The sequence below is a fragment of the Oryx dammah genome, unplaced genomic scaffold (genome assembly GCF_014754425.2).
Source record: "Oryx dammah isolate SB20612 unplaced genomic scaffold, SCBI_Odam_1.1 HiC_scaffold_25, whole genome shotgun sequence".
In the NCBI taxonomy this organism is placed as follows: domain Eukaryota; kingdom Metazoa; phylum Chordata; class Mammalia; order Artiodactyla; family Bovidae; genus Oryx; species Oryx dammah.
This window is the reverse complement of record NW_024070209.1, coordinates 92741151-92764131: the sequence shown is the minus strand read 5'-3', so window position 1 is coordinate 92764131 and position 22981 is coordinate 92741151. Positions and strand designations below refer to the sequence as shown.

At 38.9% G+C, this 22981-nt stretch overlaps 1 protein-coding gene across 1 annotated transcript in view; it reads right to left on the bottom strand.

Annotated features, from left to right (window-relative positions):
• LOC120852304 (olfactory receptor 1L4-like) overlaps positions 1 to 9756 on the bottom strand; it is a 20050-nt gene extending 10294 nt beyond the window's left edge. Inside the window, exons 1-2 of the mRNA XM_040225719.1 lie at positions 9699 to 9756; positions 2 to 405 (exon numbers count right to left, since the gene is read on the bottom strand). Of these exons, the coding sequence (XP_040081653.1) occupies positions 2 to 405; positions 9699 to 9756 (462 nt within the window). The remainder of the gene's footprint in view (position 1; positions 406 to 9698) is intronic.
• Between the last annotated feature and the right edge of the window lie 13225 nt (positions 9757 to 22981).

The window sequence follows — 22981 nt, the reverse complement described above, 5'->3', positions numbered from 1 at the left end:
GGAAGGGGTTGCAGATGGCTACCAGCCGGTCTATGGCCATCGAGGCCAGCAGGTAGCTGTCAGTATTTGCAAAAGCCATGAAGAAGTACATCTGGACCAGGCACCCCACATAGGAGATAGACTTTGTCTCTGAGAGTAAGTTCACCAGCATGTTGGGCACAATGACTGTTGTGAAGCAGATATCCGTGAAGGACAGGTTGCTGAGGAAAAAGTACATAGGGGTGTGGAGCCGGGAGTCAGAGTGGATGGCCAGGATGATGAGTCCATTCCCCACCAGGGTGATCAGGTACATGAGGAGGAAGACAGCAAAGAGGGGTTTCTGCATCTGGGGGTTGGAAGAGATGCCCAGGAGGATAAAGTCCGAAGTGCTGCTGCTGTAGTTCTTCATCTCTATGTCTTTGATCCCTGGTCAGAGTTTGAAGGTGGTATGGGAGAGATGGGAAGGGCAATTTGAGGATGGCTTCTTTCCTAATCCGCAGCCTATTCAAAAAAAAAAAAAAAAGTCTACCACATTTTGTTAGATTATTTTCTTCAAGAAACTATGGAAACAAGGAGTTATAACTCAACACGGGGGAAGTTAAATAATTTTAAGCTGCTTCATAAATGAGAATTAAAAATTTCCCATGTGTTTCCAGGTAGTTCTATATAGCCTAATCTGTCTGAGTTCTTCTCAGTTCTCTCTCTCTTTTTTAAAATAAATTTATTTATTTTAATTGGAGGTTAATTACTTTACAATATTGTATTGGTTTTGCCATACATCAACATGTATCCACCACAGGTATACAGGTGTTCCCCATCCTGAACCCCCCTCCCTCCTCCCTCCCTGTACCATCCCTCTGGGTCATCTCAGTGCACCAGCCCCAAGCATCCAGTATCACGCATTGAACCTGGACTGGTGATTCATTTCATATATGACATTATACATGTTTCAATGCCATTCTCCCAAATCATCCCACCCTCTCCCTCATCCTAGATGTCTATCAGCAGATGAATGGATAAGAAAGCTGTGGTACATATACACAATGGAGTATTACTCAGCCATTAAAAAGAATATATTTGAATCAGTTCTAATGAGATGGATGAAACTGGAACCTATTATGCAGAGTGAAGTAAGCCAGAAAGAAAAACAGCAATACAGTATACTAATGCATATATATGGAATTTAGAAATATGGTAATGATAACCCTGTATGCGAGACAGCAAAAGAGACACAGATGTATAGAACAGTCTTTTGGACTCAGTTCTCTTTTTAAAGATTCTTCCTAGGTTTTTTCCTGACCAACTCCCTAATGCCCCTCCCTTTCTTCTTGTAAAATAGGGGAAGAAACTGCTGGGTCCCTGATGTTTTCATACAAGAGGCTCCCATCCTGGATGTTCTCTCATTCAGATCCTTTCCTACTCATATGTGCAGAGGTGGGGGTGGTGGTAGTGAGGGTGGGACAGAAGTGTGAATTGGATTTAATCAGTGCTCCCCATTATCCACAGAGCTCAAATGAGATGTTGTGGCTTCAGAGAAAAGCCTGCTTAATATTTATTTAAGCACTTCTGTTTTATTACAGTGATCTGGACACTTAAAATCTAAGTTTTTCTTTCAGATGTGTTAGTTACTCAGTTGTGTCCGACTGTTTGCGACCCCGTGAACTGTAGCCCACCAGGATCCTCTGTCCATGGAATTCTCCAGGCAAGTATACTGGAGTGGGTTGCCATTTCCTCCTCCAGGAGATCTTCCCAATCCAGGGATCGAACCTGGGTCTCCTGCACTAAGGGTCAGGGATGCCATTCAAAATAGGAGTACAGTTGACCACTGAACAACATGAGCTTGAATTGTGCAGATACACTTATATGTAGATTTTTCAATAAATATGTAGTACAGCACCACATGATCTATTGGTTGGTTGAATCCTTGAAAGTAGAACTCCTGGATATGGTGTGCTATGGAGTCATATGTGTATTTTTGACTGCAGGACGGGTCAATGTCCTTTATTTTTGCATTATTCAAGAGTCAACTGTTCTACCCCAGAATTAGCCTATGTCACTTAGTTTATTCCTTTAAATAAATATTTGTTTCCAATTGAATATTTTGAAGTTCTCATACTAAACATTCAATTACTGCAGGAATATAAAACTTTGAATATGAGTCCCATTCCCACCAATATCATGGAAGAGAAGGCACAGATGGCCTCTGGCTACTACTATTGTGCTACATCGCTCAAACTGAGATAAAATTAACATATAACTTTGTGTAAATTAAAGTGTACAATTTGTTGATTTGATACATTTTTTTCAGATTATAATCTAGCTCCTTTAACCTTTTTTAAAAAATTGTTTACCAGCATATCATTAGCTAACACCTCTATTGCCACACATAATTATCATTTCTTTTTGTGTGGTGGATATAATTAAGATCTAGTCTCTTAGCTACTTTTGAGGTACATGCATAGTTTAGTATTATTGTCTGTAATAGCTAGGCTGTGTATTAGATCGCCTGCACTTATTGTTCTAATAATGATTGCAAATTTTGTACTCTTTGTACTCTTAAACAACATTTTCCCCATTCTTCCAACTCCCATCCCTGGTGATCACCATTCTTCTTAAGAGAGTAGATCTTAGATCTTCCCACCACACACACACACAGAAAAGTAATTGTGTGAGTTGATCAAGGTGTTAACTAACCCCAGTGTGGCAATCATTTTGCCCTATATCATCAGTGTATTAAACATCACATTGTACACCTTAAATTTATGCAAAGTTACATGCTAATTATATCTCAATAAATCTGAAAAAAATTTCAAATTAATGATTCAATGCACCTATAATAACACCCCAAGAGGATTTATATTTTTTATCTTTTAGAATTAATTTTTATTGGAGTATAGTTGCTGTACAATGTTGTGTTAGCTTCTGCTGTACAGCAAAGTGAATCAGCTGTCTATATACATTTATTTCCTCTTTTTCGGATTTCCTTCCCATTTGGGTCACCACAAGCATTGAGTAGAGCTCCCTGTGCTATCCAGTATGCTCTCATTAGTTATCTATTTTATACACAGTATCAATAGTGTATATATACCAATCCCAATATAAAGGGGAGTTTTTCATGGAATTGAGAAGGTCATTCTAAAAGTCATTTAGATGTGTAAATGGCTAAGAAAAGATAAGATAATTTTGTAAATATTAGGATAATGACAGTGAATTTTCTTACCCGAAAATCTAAGGACATAGAAATGAAAAACAATAAGGTGATGGACAGGGAGGCCTGGCGTGCTGCGATTCATGGGGTCGCAAAGAGTTGGACACGACTGAGCGACTGAACTGAACTGAACTGAAAGGTATATATAGAGGTAAAACATCAATGGACCAACAAAGAAGTTTGTGTGCCTGTATTTATACATATGAAGTAAAGTGAAATGAAGTGAAGTCACTCAGTTGTGCCCAACTCTTTGCGACCCCATGGACAGTAGCCCGCACCAAGCTCCTCAATCCATGGGATTTTCTAGGCAAGAGTACTGGAGTGGGTTGCCATTTCCTTCATATACATAGATCTAGATCTATATGGAACTTAATGTATAATAAGGATTCATTTCATAGTAATGGAGAAAGGATGGACTATCAAGTGACATTTATGATAATTGGCTAAACATTTGGTAAAAATGATGCTGGATTTCTCTCTCACCTGCACAAACCTATATGAATTAATTATCTAAACATTAAAATCAAAAACATAAAATATATTAATTAGGAAAAAATAAAGGAGCACATTTTTATGGTCTCAGGACGGGGATGCCATTCCAGGCAAGAAAAATGTTGTAGAAGCAAGAATGATAAAATACCATAGTCAAAAATATGAACATTATCCTCAAAGAGCCCACAAGAATGGCTAAAATATAAACTATTGACTCAAAGGAAATATCTACAACACATTTACCAACGAAAACATGTAAGATGTTCAACCTTATTGGTAATCATAAATAGAAATTAGACTTAAGTACAATTATCATCTATCAGAATATCCATAAAATTGTTTGAACAATATCCAAAGGGAAAAAGACCTCCATATACCTGAGGGTGAGACAATTATCAGTATAAACCTTTTGGTAGTCTCCGTCAGATTTGAAAACCTGCATCTCATTATCCAATGATTACACGTGTAGGAAGCTATCCTTTTAAAATAGTCATATGTGTAGCACAAGGATATGTACACATATTTTTATTGTAATATTGCTTATAATACCAGATAAAACAGTATGATAAAACAAACAAAACACAAAGATAACCCAACCTAAATATGCATAGATAGTTGAATTATTATAATAATTATAGTGAATTTGCGTTACTTACTATCACACAGTCTCTAAAGAATGTAGATGACTGATGCTAGTCAACATTTATTAACAGTCAATATATGCTACATGCTAGGTACTTTGGCTCTTAACATTTTAATATCTCCAAATCTTGAGAGATATGTACCATTATTCCTACTTTACAGATTAAAATACAGTTTAGCAAAGTCAATTAACTTACCAGGTCCCATAGTTAGTAAGTGGTAGAGCTGAGATTTGAATTCAGGCAGTCCAATGGCAGTTGGTAGGAGCTATTCATTGCTAAGCTGTGTTATCACTGTTCCACTGCTGTCTGTGATAATTTGTTAAGTGACAAAAGCAAGATGCAGAACAATGGAGACAGAGTAATCTTATTTTTATAAAGAAATGTTTCTCCTTTATATGCCGTGTCTGTTGTGGTGTGTGTGGTTATGTATTGTAGTTGCCTCCTGAAGTGAGAATGAAGGGGTGAAATGTGGAGTTCCTTCCGTGTTTCACCTTATATTATGTGTTCACATTCAAAAATAAGGGACACATGTTTCTTTCATTAACTTTACAATTAAAGATGAGTGTTCCCTAAAATTCCACTTCCCAGAAAGCTAGAGATATGTGCCTATTTTCCAGTTACTTTATACACACAGTTATCTATACACACATATTCAGAAATGGGGTCATATTAGTCATAATACTTTTTCTCCTCCATAGACAGTGTTACAATGGATACTTTTTTATAAATATCTTGCACTCATGAGAGAGTTTGTATGATACAGAATACATTCTAAGAGACGGAATGCTGAGTTGGAGAGCATGAGCACAGAAAATTTTAGGAGATAGTCCTAATCTGAGACTCACTCTTGGGCAATGTATTCATTTGACTCTGGATTCTTCCCCTGTGTCTTTCACTGTGTCTTTTATCTCAGTCTAAGTCTGTTTTCCCAGTGGTAAAGGGTTGACCTGCCTTGGTCCTGCCCCTGGATTCTTCAGATCTATGTGACATTTTTCAGGGCAGTAGTTAGTCCTTTTCCATTTAGTTTAAATCGATAACTTTGTCTATTTCCTCATGTTTTGGACAGATCCTTTCCCCTCAGTGCACCTACCAATAAAATGGGTTTTTTCCACTTTCTACCCACTTACTCCTGTCATTTGGAGACTCAAATAACATTAGACATATGCATATACTGAGAATCATCAAATTGTATATATTAAATATGTGTAGATTTTATATATCAATTATACAATCAATAAAGCTGTAAAACAAAAACAAAACCCAGCATTACAGAGCCTGGAAGGTTTGTCAACTTAATACACATAGGACCCTGCCCTATTGACTGTCCCTAAATACTTTTCTAAGTAGAACTGAAATGAATTCAGTGATTTTGACTGCAGTTGGTTGCATGTCATGGGTAGAAGACAATTCCACTTCTTTGCAATACCTGCTTGTTGCCCCCACATAAAGGAGGTAAACTTGTGTTACCAATGGTATTCTGAGGCTCTGTTATGAACCTATTTACAGAGAAGGAATGGAAATGCAGAAGTAGAGAATGGACTTATAAGCACAGTGGGGGAAGGAGAGGCTAGGACAAGTTGAGAAAGTAGCATTGATATGTATACACTATAATGTGTAAAATAAATAACTAGCAGGAAGCTGATATATAACATAGGGAGCCCAGTGCTCTGTGATGACCTAGAGGGATGGAATGGTGGCAGGGTGGGGTGAGGAAGGAAGCTTAAGAGGAAGGGATATATATATATAAAATTAGGGATATATAATTATGGATATATATATATATATATATAATTATGACTGATTTGAATTAGTGCTCAGCAGAAACCAGTACAACATTGTAAAGCAATTATCCTCCAATAGAAAATAATAACAACAAAAAAAAGATAAGACGGGAAAAAAGAGACTGAGCGTGTTAGAATTCAGAAATGAACTGCCCGTGCCCCTTCCCAAATATTTAGCCTCTTTCCCATGGTGTTGGTATCGCATGACCCACATGAGGTAGAGGTAGGATGCTGCCTTATCAAGGCTTTCTGATGATTATGAAGAAACATGGGGTTTTGATTCACAGTCAGTTTAAGAGTAAAAACGGAAGCACTTTTCATTTCTTTCAAAAGCATAGTTCTATGATTTGATTGGATTGTGTATAAGTTCATTATTAATTCCCTACTTGCATCCACCATCTTCCTGTTATTTAAGATAATTTATGCTAACAGATTTTATATGGTAAAGTACTATATAAATGGAATTGATTGTGGTTAGTAATAAAATATTTTGTATTACTGGTAAAAAAAATATAGTTGAGTGAGTGTTTGGTAGAGCTTTCTGTATAGGCTGTGTGCTCAGTCGTTAAGTCGTGTCTGACTCTTGGTGACTCCATGGCCTGGAGCCCACCAGGCTCCTCTGTCCAAGGGATTTCCTAGGCAAGAATACTGGAGTGGGTTGCCATGCCCTCCTCCAGGAGATCTTCCTGACCTAGGGATCGAATGTATATCTCCTGTATCTCCTGCATTAGCAGGTGGATTCTTTACCGCTGAGCCACCCACAGGTGTTTACTTTCATTGCTCATACAATGAGCTAGAAAAATGACATTTAAATAACAGGGGTTGTCATCAGTTTGTGACTGGGAAGAACCAGGAAGGACAGAACTTTTGTAAGCCTTATATATCACACTACCCATACTTGAAAGGTTTGCTCCCTTCCTTGATAATTGGGAAATAAAGACTATTTCTTTAGTGCTCTACTTTCTCCACTGGAATTTTCTACTTTGTGGACAGTTGCCGTCTCAGATTGCTTTTCCTTTCTTTGATTCCTAACCACTTATGCGAGATCGGTTTCATCAGCACCAGCCCACCTGACCAGGGAATAGGAACTGGGAACACAAAATGCACTTCCCAAATAGGAAATAAACATGTTTGGTAGGTGATAAGCATTAGTCACAGTCGTGTCCCATTCTCTGCGACCCCATGGATTGTAGTCTGCCAGGCTCCTCTGCCCATGGAATTCTCCAAGCGAGAATACTGGAGTGAATAGCCATTCCCTTCTCCAGGGGATCTTCCTGACCCAGGGTTTGAACCCGAATCTCCCACATTGCAGGCAAATTCTTTAGGGTCTGAGCCACCAGGCAATGGTGGTGATGGTTTAATCGCTAAGTTGTGTCTGAGCCACCAGGCAATACACTGGTGCAAAATTACCCAATATTCATGTACCTACTCCCAAGAGTAGGCAAGGACAGCTGGAAATTGACTAAACTGAAGAAAATTACTGAACAGATTCTGTGCTTAGCACTTGTCTCATGTAATCCACACAATAGCACTGTGATGTTAGTAGCATTATCACCGTTGTTTTACAGATTGAGAGACTGAAGTCTAGAGGGTCACAAAGCTAGTATATCTGACACTTAAATCTAGGTATGTTTGATTTCAAATCGCATGTTTTAAACTACTTTACCAGACTTCTTCCCCAAACCATCATCTATGGTAGAGAGTGACAGTGGCCAGTCCTTTGTAGGCAGCAGTCCTTCCTGCAAACTGCCTTCAGCATCCTTGCTCACCTGTTCCTCCTCCTCTATCCTTGCCTCCCATACATTGGGATCCTGTCATTTTCCCTGCTTCCTGCACCCATTTCTAGCTCTCATTCCATAAATCTTTATGCTCAGCTCTCTCCCTTCTCTTTGGAGAGGAATGGTTGGACCGCAGCTCTGGCAGATTCTGAGTGAAAATTGATTTTCTTCTTTCCCACCATCAGGACCTGATCTTAAAATTTCTCCTGGACTCCTCCAGTGCTGTTCCCACTACCAGCAGTAAGACACACAAGTGTATAGTCTCCTGAAGTGATATAACCTATGTAAGAGTCTGCAGGGTGCTTTTCAGGATGGTCTTTCCCTCCCCAACTTTCTGAACTCTCTCTTTTCTGCCTAGTTTTCACTCCTATAGCAGATTAAAGCTTTACCTAGCCCTTCCCAGCTGTTCCATCTAGATGCCAAGGCAGGTGGACTTTTCAAGTATGCCTATTGGATTCCTTTCTGTATTATCGTCTTCCCTCTGTCTCAACACACTGATCCACCAGAGGTGCTTAAAGTGGGACTTCTGAAAACAGATCTCTTGTTCCTCCACTGAGCTGGCCATTCCTCCCCCAGATGCCTCCACCTGAGACCCCCACATCACTGCAGCCCCTTTCCATGTACATTCTCCATCAGAGTCATATAATAGCTAACAATTCCATAGTGCTTATACGTGCCAGACACTGCTCTAAGCACTTCACACATATTAAGACATTTAGTCGTTAAAGCATCTCATGTTACAGGTAATGAAAGTGAGGCAGAGGGAACTGAAGTGACCTGGTCAAGGCCACATAGCTAGGTGGTCGTGGAAGCTGGATTCAGGATGTATCCTCTTAGCACCTGCATTGTCTTAACTGTCTCGTTCATTTGTTCTCCTGCTGACTCCATTTTGTGTCCTAAAGACAGGGGTCAGCACTTTACACACGAAGCTTCTCCAAAAATGTGTAATATGTGATGAAAAGCAGCTGCTAAGTTGCTTCAGTCGTGTCTGATTCTGTGCGACCCCATAGATGGCAGCCCAAGAGGGTCCCCCGTCCCTGAGATTCTCCAGGCAAGAACACCGGAGTGGGTTGCCATTTCCTTCTCCAATGCATGAAAGTGAAAAGTGAAAGTGAAATCGCTTAGTCGTGTCTGATTCTTAGCGACCCCATGGACTGTGGCTCACCAGGCTCCTCCGTCCATGGGATTTTCCAGGCAAGAGTACTGGAGTGGGGTGCCATTGCCTTCTGTCTCCGATGAAAAGCAGAGAGGGGGAAAAAAGAGAAGAGGCAGTGTTTACTGGCTTTTGAGATGAAGGAGAAAAGAAAGGATCAGGAAAAGGTCACATGAAGATGTTAACCCCTCGTCTCTGTTCCTAAAGGCCCATCATGCTGCCTACCTGTGGACCCGACAGAGGAGACTCAGGGTCCTGGTCAGGCCTGGGATCCTGCCAGCAGGTTAAGCTCAGGCTCTGAACCTCTGAGGAAGGAGGCGGGTGAGCTCTACATTCAGAACGGCACTGGTTCTTCTCTCTGCCTACAGTGGGAACTGTTGATAGAAGGGAGACCCAGAGGTGTGTCCTCCCCCACAACCCCCACAAGCCAGAGCCCTTGGGGGATCATCTCTGCAGCTTTCCCAGGAGAGGAGAACAGTCCTGATGCCCTCACTGAGCTCTGTGCCCAAGAGACTGGGGAATCTGGGCTCTGGAGGTATAGTCTCTACACCTGGGAAGGGAAGTAGGACCGCGGTGCCGGAGGGGTGGAAGTGTTTCTGTGGGCGTGTATGTGTGCTATGTACATGGGTGTGCTGATACCCTCTATGTGCTCTCTGTTCATACCTGTTCTCCTGGGCATGTCAGCATTTTGGCTGGAAGGAAAGGGGATGGCCTCTGACATCTCGGAGGTTCTATGTCTGCATGGATGATTGTATCTACGTGCAGGTTAGTGTTACAGGGAAGGGAATAAGGTACAAGATCTGGAGTCAGACTGAATGGATTTGAATACTGGCTCTGCCTCTTAAAAGCTGTATGAGGTTTTGCAAGAGTTAACCTTTTTGAGCCTCATTTTCAATTGCTTTTTGTTTGCCCTCCTTAAACATTTTGTTGCTTCAGCTTCTTAATCCAGATTACTTGTTTTTGAGTTCCAATTCCATCAGTTATTATACGGGTGAATTGGGGCAACTTATTTAGCTTCTCTAATCCACACTATTGACTCAAAGCTCAACATTCAGAAAACGAAGATCATAGCATCTGGTCCCATCACTTCATGGGAAATAGATGGGGAAACAGTAGAAACAATGTCAGACTTTATTTTTATGGGCTCCAAAATCACTGCAGATGGTGACTGCAGCCATGAAATTAAAAGACGCTTACTCCTTGCAAGAAAAGTTATGACCAACCTAGCTAGTATATTCAAAAGCAGAGACATTACTTTGCCAACTAAGGTTTGCCTAGTCAAGGCTATGGTTTTTCCTGTGGTCATGTATGGATGTGAGAGTTGGACTGTGAAGAAGGCTGAGCGCCGAAGAATTGATGCTTTTGAACAGTGGTGTTGGAGAAGACTCTTGAGAGTCCCTTGGACTGCAAGGAGATCCAACCAGTCCATTCTGAAGGAGATCAATCCTGGGATTTCTTTGGAAGGAATGATGCTAAAGCTGAAGCTCCAGTACTTTGGACACCTCATGGGAAGAGTTGACTCATTGGAAAAGACTCTGATGCTGGGAGAGATTGGGGGCAGGAGGAGAAGGGGACGACCCAGGATGAGATGGCTGGATGGCATCACGGACTCGATGGACGTGAGTCTGAGTGAACTCCGGGAGATGGTGATGGACAGGGAGGCCTGGTGTGCTGCTATTCATGGGGTCGCAAAGAGTCGGACACGACTGAGTGACTGAACTGAACTGAATCCACACTATCCTCAAGTATATTTGGCATAACAATCAGGACTTTTAGTTAGATATTTTGTAGTTTTTTTCTTTCATATTTTCCATTTAAATGTACTTTATTTTTTATAGCAGTTATAGGTTCACAGGAAAATTCATCAGAAACTACAGAGAGTTTTCTTCTATCCCCTGCCCTTATATATACATAGCTCCCCCAGTATTACCTTTCCCCATATTGATACATTATAACCCAAAGTCTATAGTTAACATTAGGCCTCATTCTGGGTGGTGTACCTTCTAGGTGTTTCAACAAAAGTAAAATGACATGTATCCATCTTTATAGTATCACATAGGAAATTTTTACTGCCATAAAATGCCTGTGCTCCATCTCTTCATTCTTTCCTTCCCCAACTTCTGGTAATTCCTGATCTTTTTAGTGTCTCCATAGTTTTACTTTTTCTGGAATACACTGTTAAAATACACTATAGTCTTTTCAGATTGGCTTCTTTCAGTTAGTATTTGCATGGAAACTTCGTCCATGTGTTTTCATGGCTTGGCAGCTCTTTTTTTTTTTTTATTGCTGAATAATATCTCATTGCCTGTAGGCACCATAGGTTATTTCACCTAACGAAATATATCTTTTGTAAGTAGCTAGAGATTATTTATTGTACTCAGGGAATACAAAAAAATTTGTTTTGCTGCATGATGTTGATTGAAAAGAATATACAACCTTCTTGTTGAGAATTTTATTTTATTCAGCAGACAAAACTGAGGACTTAAGCCTGGGACTCGGTCTCTCAGATAGCTCAGAGAGTGATCAGAAGAAGTAAGGTGGAGCCAAGATACAGAGGAGATTTTACAACAAAAATCAGGTACTCAAAATGTAAAAGATTGTGGTTAATTGAAGAAAACCAGACATCTTTAATGAATGAATTTAGCACTTTTCCATATATGAAAGTGAAGTCACTCAGTCATGTCTGACTCTTTGTGACCCCGTGGACTGTAGCCTACCAGGCTCCTCAGTCTGTGAAATTTTCCAGGCAAGAATACTGGAGTGGGTTGCCATTTCCTTCTCCAGGGGATCTTCCCAACCCAGGGATTGAACCCAGGTCTCCCACATTGAAGGCAGATGCTTTACCACCTGAGACACCAGGGAAGTCCTTTCAATTTCCATATATAGGAAGATACAAAAGTCAGGGCTCATTGAAATTTATAGGGACAAAGTAGGTGATTAAATAATTAATCCCACTAAGGGATCATGAGTAAAGAAAAAAGTATTGGGAGACCCCTATAAATTAATGATTACTCAAGAAAGCAGGTTTGCTTAACCACAAAACCAAGTGGGCTCTCTTAGCAACAAAACCAGGTCACAGAAGCATGAGACATGCCCCCAAACAATAAAACAATGGTGGAATAAAGCTCAGGCCCAGTGACTCAGTAAGTTAAAGATTCCTAGGACATGCTTCTCTGTGCACACTGAAAGCAAAAATATAAGGAAAGGGTGAAATTATACTGAAAGCTGAGATGATTTACTGTGTTAGTATATGATAGCTCCTTTTTGCTCATTTCCATTGTGTCTCAAATGTCCTGGCTTGATCATGTAAGGACAAGAAAACTCCTCTGCCCACTATGCAGGAGGAGCTAATGATGGAAGCTTGACATTTACTTAAGAATGAGGAAGAAAGTGGTCTTCTTTCTCTCCCCAGTTTTCCATTGATTATAAAACTGTAGCCCACTAAGTTCTTGGACTAGCACCCTCTTGCCTGCCCAGTTGTAAGCCTCACAAGTGTCCTATTCTAATAGATCAGTTTGTATCTATCACTTTGGCTCTCACCAGATTCTCTCTGTGCTGAGACATAAAGAACAGCAGTTCCTCGAAACCCCCCGAGACACATTTCTGCAGTTTCAAAATCATTCCTTTGATATGAAACTCAGCTGTCTGGGGCCAGTGTCCTATGCTTTCTCATCCTGAGTCTCTTCAGGTGCACCACTGAGGGTGGCTATAGTGACTGAGGTCAGGCTCTATTTTTCTGATCTTATCCTTCTTGCTTTCAAGTTACGCAAGTCCCATGGGGCTTTTCACTGCCTCTTGAACACATTCTAATGTTTATTGCTTTTACCTGCTTGGGTAGTTTCTATTATTTCTTTTTATTGAAGTAAAGTTCATTTATTATATTATGTTAATTTCAGATGTACAAATAGTGATTCAATATTTTTATAGATTGCCCTCGGTTTACAGTTATTACAAAATAATGGCTATACTTTACTGTGCTGTACAATATATCCTTGTTGCTTTTTAATTTTATACTTTGTAATTTGTGTCTTATAATCCTCTACCTCTATCTTGCCTTTCACCCCTTGCCTTACTCCACTGGAAACCACTGGTTTGTTTTCTGTATCTGTGAATCTGTTTCTGTTTTGTTATATTCATTCATTTGTTTTATATTTTAGATCCCACATATAAGTGATAATGCAATGTATTTGCCTTCCTCAACCTGGCTTATTTCACTAAGCATAATAACATATAGGCCCATCCATACTGTTGCAAATGGCAGAATTTCATACTTTTTTATGGCTGAGTAGTCTATCACACACACACGTATCTATATATATCATTTCATCTTTTTAGGGGTACTTAGGTTGCTTCAATATCATGGTTATTGTAATAGTGTTGTGAACATTGGGGTGCATGTCTCTTTGTGTTTTTGGTTTTGTTTTAATTGGAGGCTAATAACTTTACAATATTGTGGTGGTTTTTGCCATACATTCATATGAATCAGCCATGGGTGTACATGTGTTCCCCATCCTGACCCTCCCTCCCACCTCCCTCAATGTCCCATTCCTCAGGGTCATCCCAGTGCACCAGCCCTGAGCACCCTGTCTCATGCACTGAACCAGGACTGGCGATCTATTTCACATATGATATTATACACGTTTCAATGCTGTTCTCTCAAATCATCCCACCCTCACCTTCTCCCACAGAGTCCAAAAGTCTGTTCTTTACATCTGTGTCTCTTTGGCTGTCTCACATATAGGGTCATCATTACTATCTTTCTAGATTTCATATATATGTGTTAATATACTGTATTGGTGTTTTTCTTTCTGACTTACTTTGCTCTGTATAATGGGCTCCAGTTTCATCCACCTCATTAGAATGGATTCAAATACATTCTTTTTAATAGCTGAGTAATATTCCATTGTGTATATGTGCCACAACTTTCTTATCCATTCATCTGCCGCTGGACATCTAAGTTGCTTCCATGTCCTGGCTATTGTAAAGAGTGCTGCAATGAACATTGGGGTACACGTGTCTCTTTCAGTTCTGATTTCCTTGGTGTGTATGCCCAGCAGTGGGACCGCTGGGTCATATGGCAGTTCTATTTCCAGTTTTTTAAAGGAATCTCCACACTGTTCTCCATGGTGGCTGTACTAGTTTGCATTCCCACCAACTGTAAGAGGGTTCCTTTTTCTCTGCACCCTCTCCAGCATTCATTGTTTGTAGATTTTTTGATAGCAGCCATTCTGACTGGCATGAAATGGTACCTCATTGTGATTTTGAGTTGCATTTCTCTGATAATGAGTGATGTTGAACATCTTTTGATGTGTTTGTTAGCCATCTGTATGTCTTCTTTGGAGAAATGTCCGTTTAGTTCTTTGTTCCATTTTTTGATTGGGTCATTTATTTTCCTGGAATTGAGCTGCAGGGGTTGCTTTTATATTTTTGAGATTAATTCTTGGTTGGTTGCTTCATTTGCTATTATTTTCTCCCATTCTGAAGGCTGTCTTTTCACCTTGCTTATAGTTTCCTTTGTTGTGCAAAAGCTTTTAAGTTTAATTAGGTCCCATTTGTTTATTTTTGCTTTTATTTCCATTACTCTGGGAGGTGGGTCATAGGGGATACTGCTATGATTTATATCAGAGAGTGTTTTACCTATGTTTTCCTCTAGGAGTTTTATAGTTTTTGGTCTTATATTTAGATCTTTAATCCAAATTTTGAGTTTATTTTTGTGTATGGCATTAGAAAGTGTTCTAGTTTCATTCTTTTACAAGTGGTTGACCAGTTTTCCCAGCACCACTTGTTAAAGAGATTATCTTTACTCCATTGTATATTCTTTCCTCCTTTGTCAAAGATAAGGTGTCCATAGGTGTGTGGATTTATCTCTGGGCTTTCTATTTTGTTCCATTCATCTATGTTTCTGTCTTTATGTCAGTACCATACTGTCTTGATGACTGTAGCTTTGTAGTATAGCCTGAAGTCAGGCAGGATTCCTTCAGTTCCATTCTTCATTCTCAAAATTACTTTGGCTATTCAGGGATTTTTTTGTATTTCCATAAAAATTGTGAAATTATTTGTTCTAGTTTTCTGAAAAAAATACTGTTGGTAGCTTGATAGGGATTGCATTGAATCTATAAATTGCTTTGGGTAGTATACTCATTTTCACTATATTGATTCTTCTGATTCATGAACATGGTATATTTTTGCATCTATTTGTGTCATCTTTGATTTCTTTCATCAGTGTTTTATAGTTTTCTATATATAGGTCTTTTTTTTTTTAGGTAGATTTATTCTTAAGTATTTTATTCTTTTCATTGCAATGGTGAATGGAATTGTTTCTTTAATTTCTCTTTCTGTTTTCTCATTGTTAGTGTATAGGAATGCAAGGGATTTCTCTGTGTTAATTTTATATCCTGCAACTTTACTATATTCATTGATTAGCTCTAGTAATTTTCTGGTGGTGTCGTTAGGGTTTTTTATGTAGAGAATCTTGTCATTCTGCAAACAGTGAGAGTTTTACTTCTTTTCCAATCTGGATTCTTTTATTTCTTTTTCTTCTCTGATTGCTGTGGCTAAAACTTCCAAAACTATGTTGAATAGTAGTGGTGAGAGTGGGCATCCTGTCTTGTTCCTGACTTTAGGGGAAATGCTTTCAATTATTCACCATTGAGGATAGTTTTCTGTGGATTTATCATATATGGCTTTTATTATGTTGAGGTATGTTCCTTCTATGCCTGCATTCTGAAGGGTTTTTATCATAAATGGATGTTGAATTTTGTCAAAGGCTTTCTCTACATCTATTGAGATAATCATATGGTTTTTTTCTTTCAATTTGTTAATGTAGTGTATCACATTGATTGATTTGTGAGTGTTGAAGAATCCTTGCATCCCTGGGATAAAGCTCAGTTGCTCCTGATGTATGACCTTTTAAATGTTGTTGGATTCTGTTTGCTAGAATTTTGTTAAGGATTTTTGCATCTATGTTCATCAGTGATATTGGCCTGTAGTTTTCTTTTTGTGTGGCATCTTTGTCAGGTTTTGGTATTAAGGTGATGGTGGCCTCATAGAATGAGTTTGGAAGTTTACCTTCCTCTGCAATTTTCTGGAAGAGTTTGAGTAGGATAGGTGTTAGCACTTCTCTAAATTTTTGGTAGAATTCAGCTGTGAAGCCATCTGGTCCTGGGCTTTTGTTTGTTGGATGATTTCTGATTACAGTTTCAATTTCTGTACTTGTGATGGGTTTGTTAAGATTTTCTATTTTTTCCTGGTTCAGTTTTGGAAAGTTATACTTTTCTAAGAATTTGTCCATGTCTTCCAAGTTGTTCATTTTATCGGCATATAGTTACTGATGGTAGTCTCTTATTATCCTTTGTATTTCTGTGTTGTCTGTTGTGATTTCTCCATTTTCACTTTTAATTTTGTTGATTTGTTTCTTCTCCCTTTGTTTCTTTATGAGTCTAGCTAATGGTTTGTCAATTTTATTTATCTTCTCAAAGAACCAGGTTTTTGATTTGTTGATTTTTGCTATGGTCTCTTTTGTTTGTTTTGCATTTATTTTTGCCCTAATTTTTAAGATTTCTTTCCTTCTACTAACCCTGGGGTTCTTCATTTCTTCTTTTTCTAGTTCCTTGAGGTGTAAATAGGTTATTTATTTGATTTTTCTCTTGTTTCTTGAGGTAAGCTTGTATTGCTATGAACCTTCCTCTTAGTACTGCTTTTATTGAATCCCATAGGTTTTGGGTTGTTGCATTTTCATTTTCATTTGTTTTTATGCATATTTTGATTTCTTCTGTGATATGTTGGTTATTCAGAAGTGTGTTGTTTAGCCTCCCTATGTATGTATTTTTAATTATTTTTTTTCCTGTAGTTGACATCTAATCTTACTGCATTGTGATCAGAAAAGATGCTTGAAATGATTTCAATTTTTTTGAATTTACCAAGGCTAGATTTATGACCCAGGATGTGATCTATCCTGGAGAATGTTCCATGTGCACTTGAGAAAAAGGAGAATGCAGTCTGTATTCTTGCCATGGAATTCTCCAGGCAAGAATACTGGAGTAGGTAGCCATTCCTTTCTCCAGGGTATCTTTTGGACCCAGGGATTGAACCCAAGTCTCTTGTGTCTCCTTGGTTGGCAGGTAGATTCTTTACCCACTGAGCCACCTGGAAAGCCCACTTAAGGATCAATATGCTTCAAATATTGATAGGACTTACATTTCTATCTACTAGCTGTATCGATTGCCACTCACACATCAAAATTGCTCCCTTTTCCATGACTAGTATGGCAAACCACTGGGTCATTAAAGTCAGGAACTTGAAAAGAGACTTTAAAGTTCTCCCTCTTATTACCATCCTTCTCCTCCCCCATTTAATTGATCACTGTGAGTGAGTGATAGTCACTCAGTCATGTCTGACTCTTTGTGACCCCATGGACTGCAGCCATCACTAAGTCTGGTCAAATCTTCTTCTTCAGAACTTCTCAAATTAGTCTCCCTTCCCAGTCTCCACTGCCCTAGCTTAGGACTTAACACCTCTCACTTTGTGAATATTTGTCTCTAGCATATTTTGCCTTGTGCCAGTCAGTCCTACAGAGAAAGAGATGGAACACTTCAAGTGAGAGGAGATTGAAAAAAGGATTATTTTCAAAGCTGGGGGTAGAATTTAAGGAAGTTGTCAGGGGATAATGAAATTAAAAGACGCTTACTCCTTGGAAGAAAAGTGATGACCAACCTAGCTAGCATATTCAAAAGCAGAGACATTACTTTGCCGACTAAGGTCCGTCTAGTCAAGGCTATGGTTTTTCCAGTGGTCAGGTATGGATGTGAAAGTTGGACTGTGAAGAAGGCTGAGCGCCGAAGAACTGATGCTTTTGAACTGTGGTGTTGGAGAAGACTCTTGAGAATCCCTTGGACTGCAAGGAGACCCAACCATTCCATTCTGAAGGAGATCAACTCTGGGATTTCTTTGGAAGGAATGATGCTAAAGCTGAAATTCCAGTACTTTGGCCACCTCATGTGAAGAGTTGACTCATTGGAAAAGACTCTGATGCTGGGAGGGATTGGGGGCAGGAGGAGAAGGGGACGACAGAGGATGAGATGGCTGGATGGCATCACTGACTCGATGGACGTGAGTCTGAGTGAACTCTGGGAGTTGGTGATGGACAGGGAGGCCTGGTGTGCTGCAATTCATGGGGTCACAAAGAGTCGGACACAACTTAGCGACTGAACTGAACTGAACTGAATGTAGTACCTTTGGTTAGCAACAGCAAGAAACCATTATACACACTGCTTGGGGCTGTGTATTAACAGACTCTATCAAGACTTGAAGGTAACACAAAGAGATTGCCCTGCAGAAAAACAGTGGATGCTTATGCTAACTGTCCCTAGATGCCATTGGCTATGCACTCTTTTTTTAAACAGAAAATTATTTATTACATATCTTGACATTATGGTGATTTAGAAAGAATTAAATTCATTAGTTTCTTATTCTAAATAACTCAAGGTATGTGCTTAATCACAACCAACTCTTTGAGACCCCATGGACTGTAGCCTGCCAGTCTCCTCTGTCCACGGAATTTTCCAGGCAAGAAAGCTGGAGTGGGTTGCCATTTCCTACTCTATGAGTAGGAAATTAAGAGGATTCTATTCTGATCTTTTCTTTCCTTATCCTGGCAACATAAACTTAAGGCCTATTTGTTTCTTGCAGAGGACATTTCTCTCTTCCATGTTCTCATTTTCCCCAAGTTCATGTCTGTAACAGAGTATATCTGGACACACCAGAGGACTGTAGGTTTGCCAGATTTAGCCACCCTACAGAGGAGCTAATATCAGTAATCTCCCCAGAGATGCCACAGTCCACTGAAGATGGTCATTTATATTATTTAACAAAATGCATACTACCTCAATCTGAAACTCTGCAATTCTAATATTCTGGTTCAGGGGCTTCCCCAAGAATAGTAAAGAGGTATTCTGTTTATAATTTTGTCATAGAAAAAGTCTCACTAGGAGTGATAACTCTCAAAAGAAAGCTAACAGCAAAGCCCCATAAGTAGTAGGTAATAGAGGGTGATCATATTGCTGGATGGGCAGATAATACGGTAAAAATGTTAGTTCCCCAAATCATTACTTATGTTCAATACACTCATAAAATTCAAATAGGAATCTTTATAGAATAGGTCAAAACAATTCTAAAGCTCATCAAAGAGAGAAAATGTACAAAAGTAAAAAATAATTTTGAAAAACAAAGCAAGCAGTTAGGGTGAATTTCTCTTTGGAGTCAGAAAAACATAAAGTAAAACCCTGTTAATTAAAATGACATAGTATTGGTATGCTGCTGCTTCTGCTGCTAAGTCGCTTCTGTCGTGTCCAACTCTGTGTGGCCCCATAGATGGTAGCCCACCAGGCTCCTCCATCCCTGGGATTCTCCAGACAAGAATACTGGAGTAGGTTGCCATTTCCTTTTCCTATGCATGCATGCTAAGTCACTTCAGTTGTGTCCGACTCTGTGCAGCCCCATGGACAGCAGCCCACCAGGCTCCTCTGTCCACGGAATTCTCCAGGCAAGAATAGTGGAGTGGAAAATACTTAGGAATATATCTACCTAAAGAAACTAAAGACCTATATATAGAAAACTATAAAACACTGATGAAAGAAATCAAAGAGGACACTAATAGATGGAGAAATATACCATGTTCATGGATCGGAAGAATCAATATAGTGAAAATGAGTATACTACCCAAAGCAATCTACAGATTCAATGCAATTTTCACAGAACTAGAACAAATAATTTCAAGATTTGTATGGAAATACGAAAAACCTCGAATAGCCAAAGCAACCTTGAGAAAGAAGAATGGAACTGGAGGAATTAACTTGCCTGACTTCAGGCTCTACTACAAAGCCACAGTCATCAAGACAGTATGGTACTGGCACAAAGACAGGAATATAGATCAATGGAACAAAATAGAAAGCCCAGAGATAAATCCACACACCTATGGACACCTTATCTTCGACAAAGGAGGCAAGAATATACAATGGAGTAAAGACAATCTCTTTAACAAGTGGTGCTGGGAAAACTGGTCCACCACTTGTAAAAGAATGAAACTAGATCACTTTCTAACACCACACACAAAAATAAACTCAAAATGGATTAAAGATCTAAACATAAGACCAGAAACTATAAAACTCCTAGAGGAGAACATAGGCAAAACACTCTCCGACATAAATCACAGCAGGATCCTCTATGATCCACCTCCCAGAATACTGGAAATAAAAGCAAAAATAAACAAATGGGATCTAATTAAAATTAAAAGCTTCGGCACAACAAAGGAAAACATAAGCAAGGTGAAAAGACAGCCTTCTGAATGGGAGAAAATAATAGCAAATGAAGCAACTGACAAACAACTAATCTCAAAAATATACAAGCAACTTATGCAGCTCAATTCCAGAAAAATAAACGACCCAATCAAAAAATGGGCCAAAGAACTAAATAGACATTTCTCCAAAGAAGACATACGGATGGCTAACAAACACATGAAAAGATGCTCAACATCACTCTTTATCAGGGAAATGCAAATCAAAACCACAGCGAGGTACCATTTCACACCAGACAGAATGTCTGCAATCCAAAAGTCTGCAAGCAATAAATGCTGGAGAGGGTGTGGAGAAAAGGGAACCCTCTTACACTGTTGGTGGGAATGCAAACTAGTACAGCCACTATGGAGAAAAGTGTGGAGATTCCTTAAAAAATTGCAAATAGAGCTGCCATATGACCCAGTAATCCTACTGCTGGGCATACACACCGTGGAAACCAGAATTGAAAGAGACACATGTACCCCAATGTTCATTGCAGCACTGTTTATAATAGCCAGGACATGGAAACAACCTAGATGTCCATCAGCAGATGAATGGATAAGAAATGGTACATATACACAATGGAGTATTACTCAGCCATTGAAAAGAATGCATTTGAATCAGTTCTAATGAGATGGATGAAACTGGAGCCGATTATACAGAGTGAAGTAAGCCAGAAAGAAAAACACCAATACAGTGTACTAACATACATATGGAATTTAGAAAGATGGTAATGATAACCCTGTATGCGAGACAGCAAAAGAGACACAGATGTATAGAATAGACTTTTGGACTCTGAGGGAGAGGGAGAGGTGGGATGATTTGGGAGAATGGCACCGAAACATGTATACTATCATGTAAGAAACGAATCACCAGTCTATGTTCAATGCAGGATACAGGATGCTTGGGGCTGGTGCATGGGGATGATCCAGAGAGATGATATGTGGTGGGTGGTGGGAGGCGGGTTCAGGATTGGGAACTCAGGCACACCCATGGCGGATACATGTCAATGTATGGCAAAACCAATACAGTATTGTAAAGTAAAATAAAGTAAAAATAAAAAAAAAAAGTGCATTAAAAAACAAAAAGAATACTGGAGTGGGTTGCCATTTCCTTCTCCAAGTACTGGTATAGGAATATGCAATAGAACTGATGGAACAGAGTAGAATTCAGAAACAGACCTACATAAAAAGACATTTAGCCTTCCTGAATCTGGCAGAAAAGAAAATTGTGGGACAATATTCAATTGGAAGAACTGAATATATAATTAATTGATTGAAATTTATAGCTATATAATATCTATGCTGCTGCTGCTAAGTCACTTCAGTCGTGTCCGACTCTGTGCAACCCTATAAATGGCAGCCCACCAGGCTCCCTCGTCTCTGGCATTCTCCAGGCAAGAACACTGAAGTGGGTTGCCATTTCCTTCTTCAATGCATGAAAGTGGAAAGTGAAAGTGAAGTCGCTCAGTCATGTCTGACTCTTAGCGACCCCATGGAGTGCAGCCCACCAGGCTCCTCTGCCCATGGGATTTTCCAGGCAAGAGTACTGGAGTGGGGTGCCATTGCTTTCTCCAATATAATATCTATAAATATATATAAATAATCTAAGTTTAGATTTCTACTTTATACCACATATAGAAATAAATTCCAGATGGGTTTGAGGTCTAAAATGCAAAAATATATAAAATAGTGAGAAAATATAGGAGAATATTTTTATAATCTTGGAGATGGACTAAACCTTCCACAAAATGTAAATATAAAATAAATCCTAAAGCTCTAAAGGGAAAGATTGACTGATTTTACTACATAAAAGTGAAAACATGTGTGATAAATGATGTATGGTTAATGATGTCATGAATGATGCTAAAATAGAAGCAAAGGCTTTGTAGAAAATATTATCTATATGGTAGACATACAATATAATATATCCATACAATATTATACATGTAGTATCCATAAAATACAAAGGATTCCAATAAATCAATCAGAAAATGACAATTATTCCAATTATGGTAGGGACAATGATGTTTACCAAGCATTCCATATAAAAACTTAAATTTCCCAGACCCTGCAGTTGGTATGAACACTTTTATGTATATATGGCATAGTATACATTTGAAAAATATATATGTAGAGGTGTTCATAGAAGTATTGTTTGTAATAGAGATGACAGAAAATAGAAACTCTAAATGTCCAGTAATAAAGCAACGAGTAAATAAATTATGGTGGTTTTGTATTATAAAATGTTATTAAAATACTATAGAACAGTTAAAAACAATAGTGTAGATTGAAGATAATGGTGACTTGGAACTATCTTCAAGATATTTTGTTAGACAAAAATTCAAGTTGCAAGATAATATATTTATGTAGTGTGATTTCAATGTTGTTAATCTTTATATTTATTTACCTACGTGGAGATATATTTCTACATGTAACATTGTGGGTAGGACTCAAAAGAGAATTTCAGTTTTTACTTCATAATTTCTGTTTGAATTTTACAATCAGACTGTATTCATGTATTATCAGTGTTGTTATTTAGTCACTAAGTCGTGTCAGACTTTTTGACCCCATGGACCATGGTCCACCAGGCTTCTCCGTCCATGGGATTTTCCAG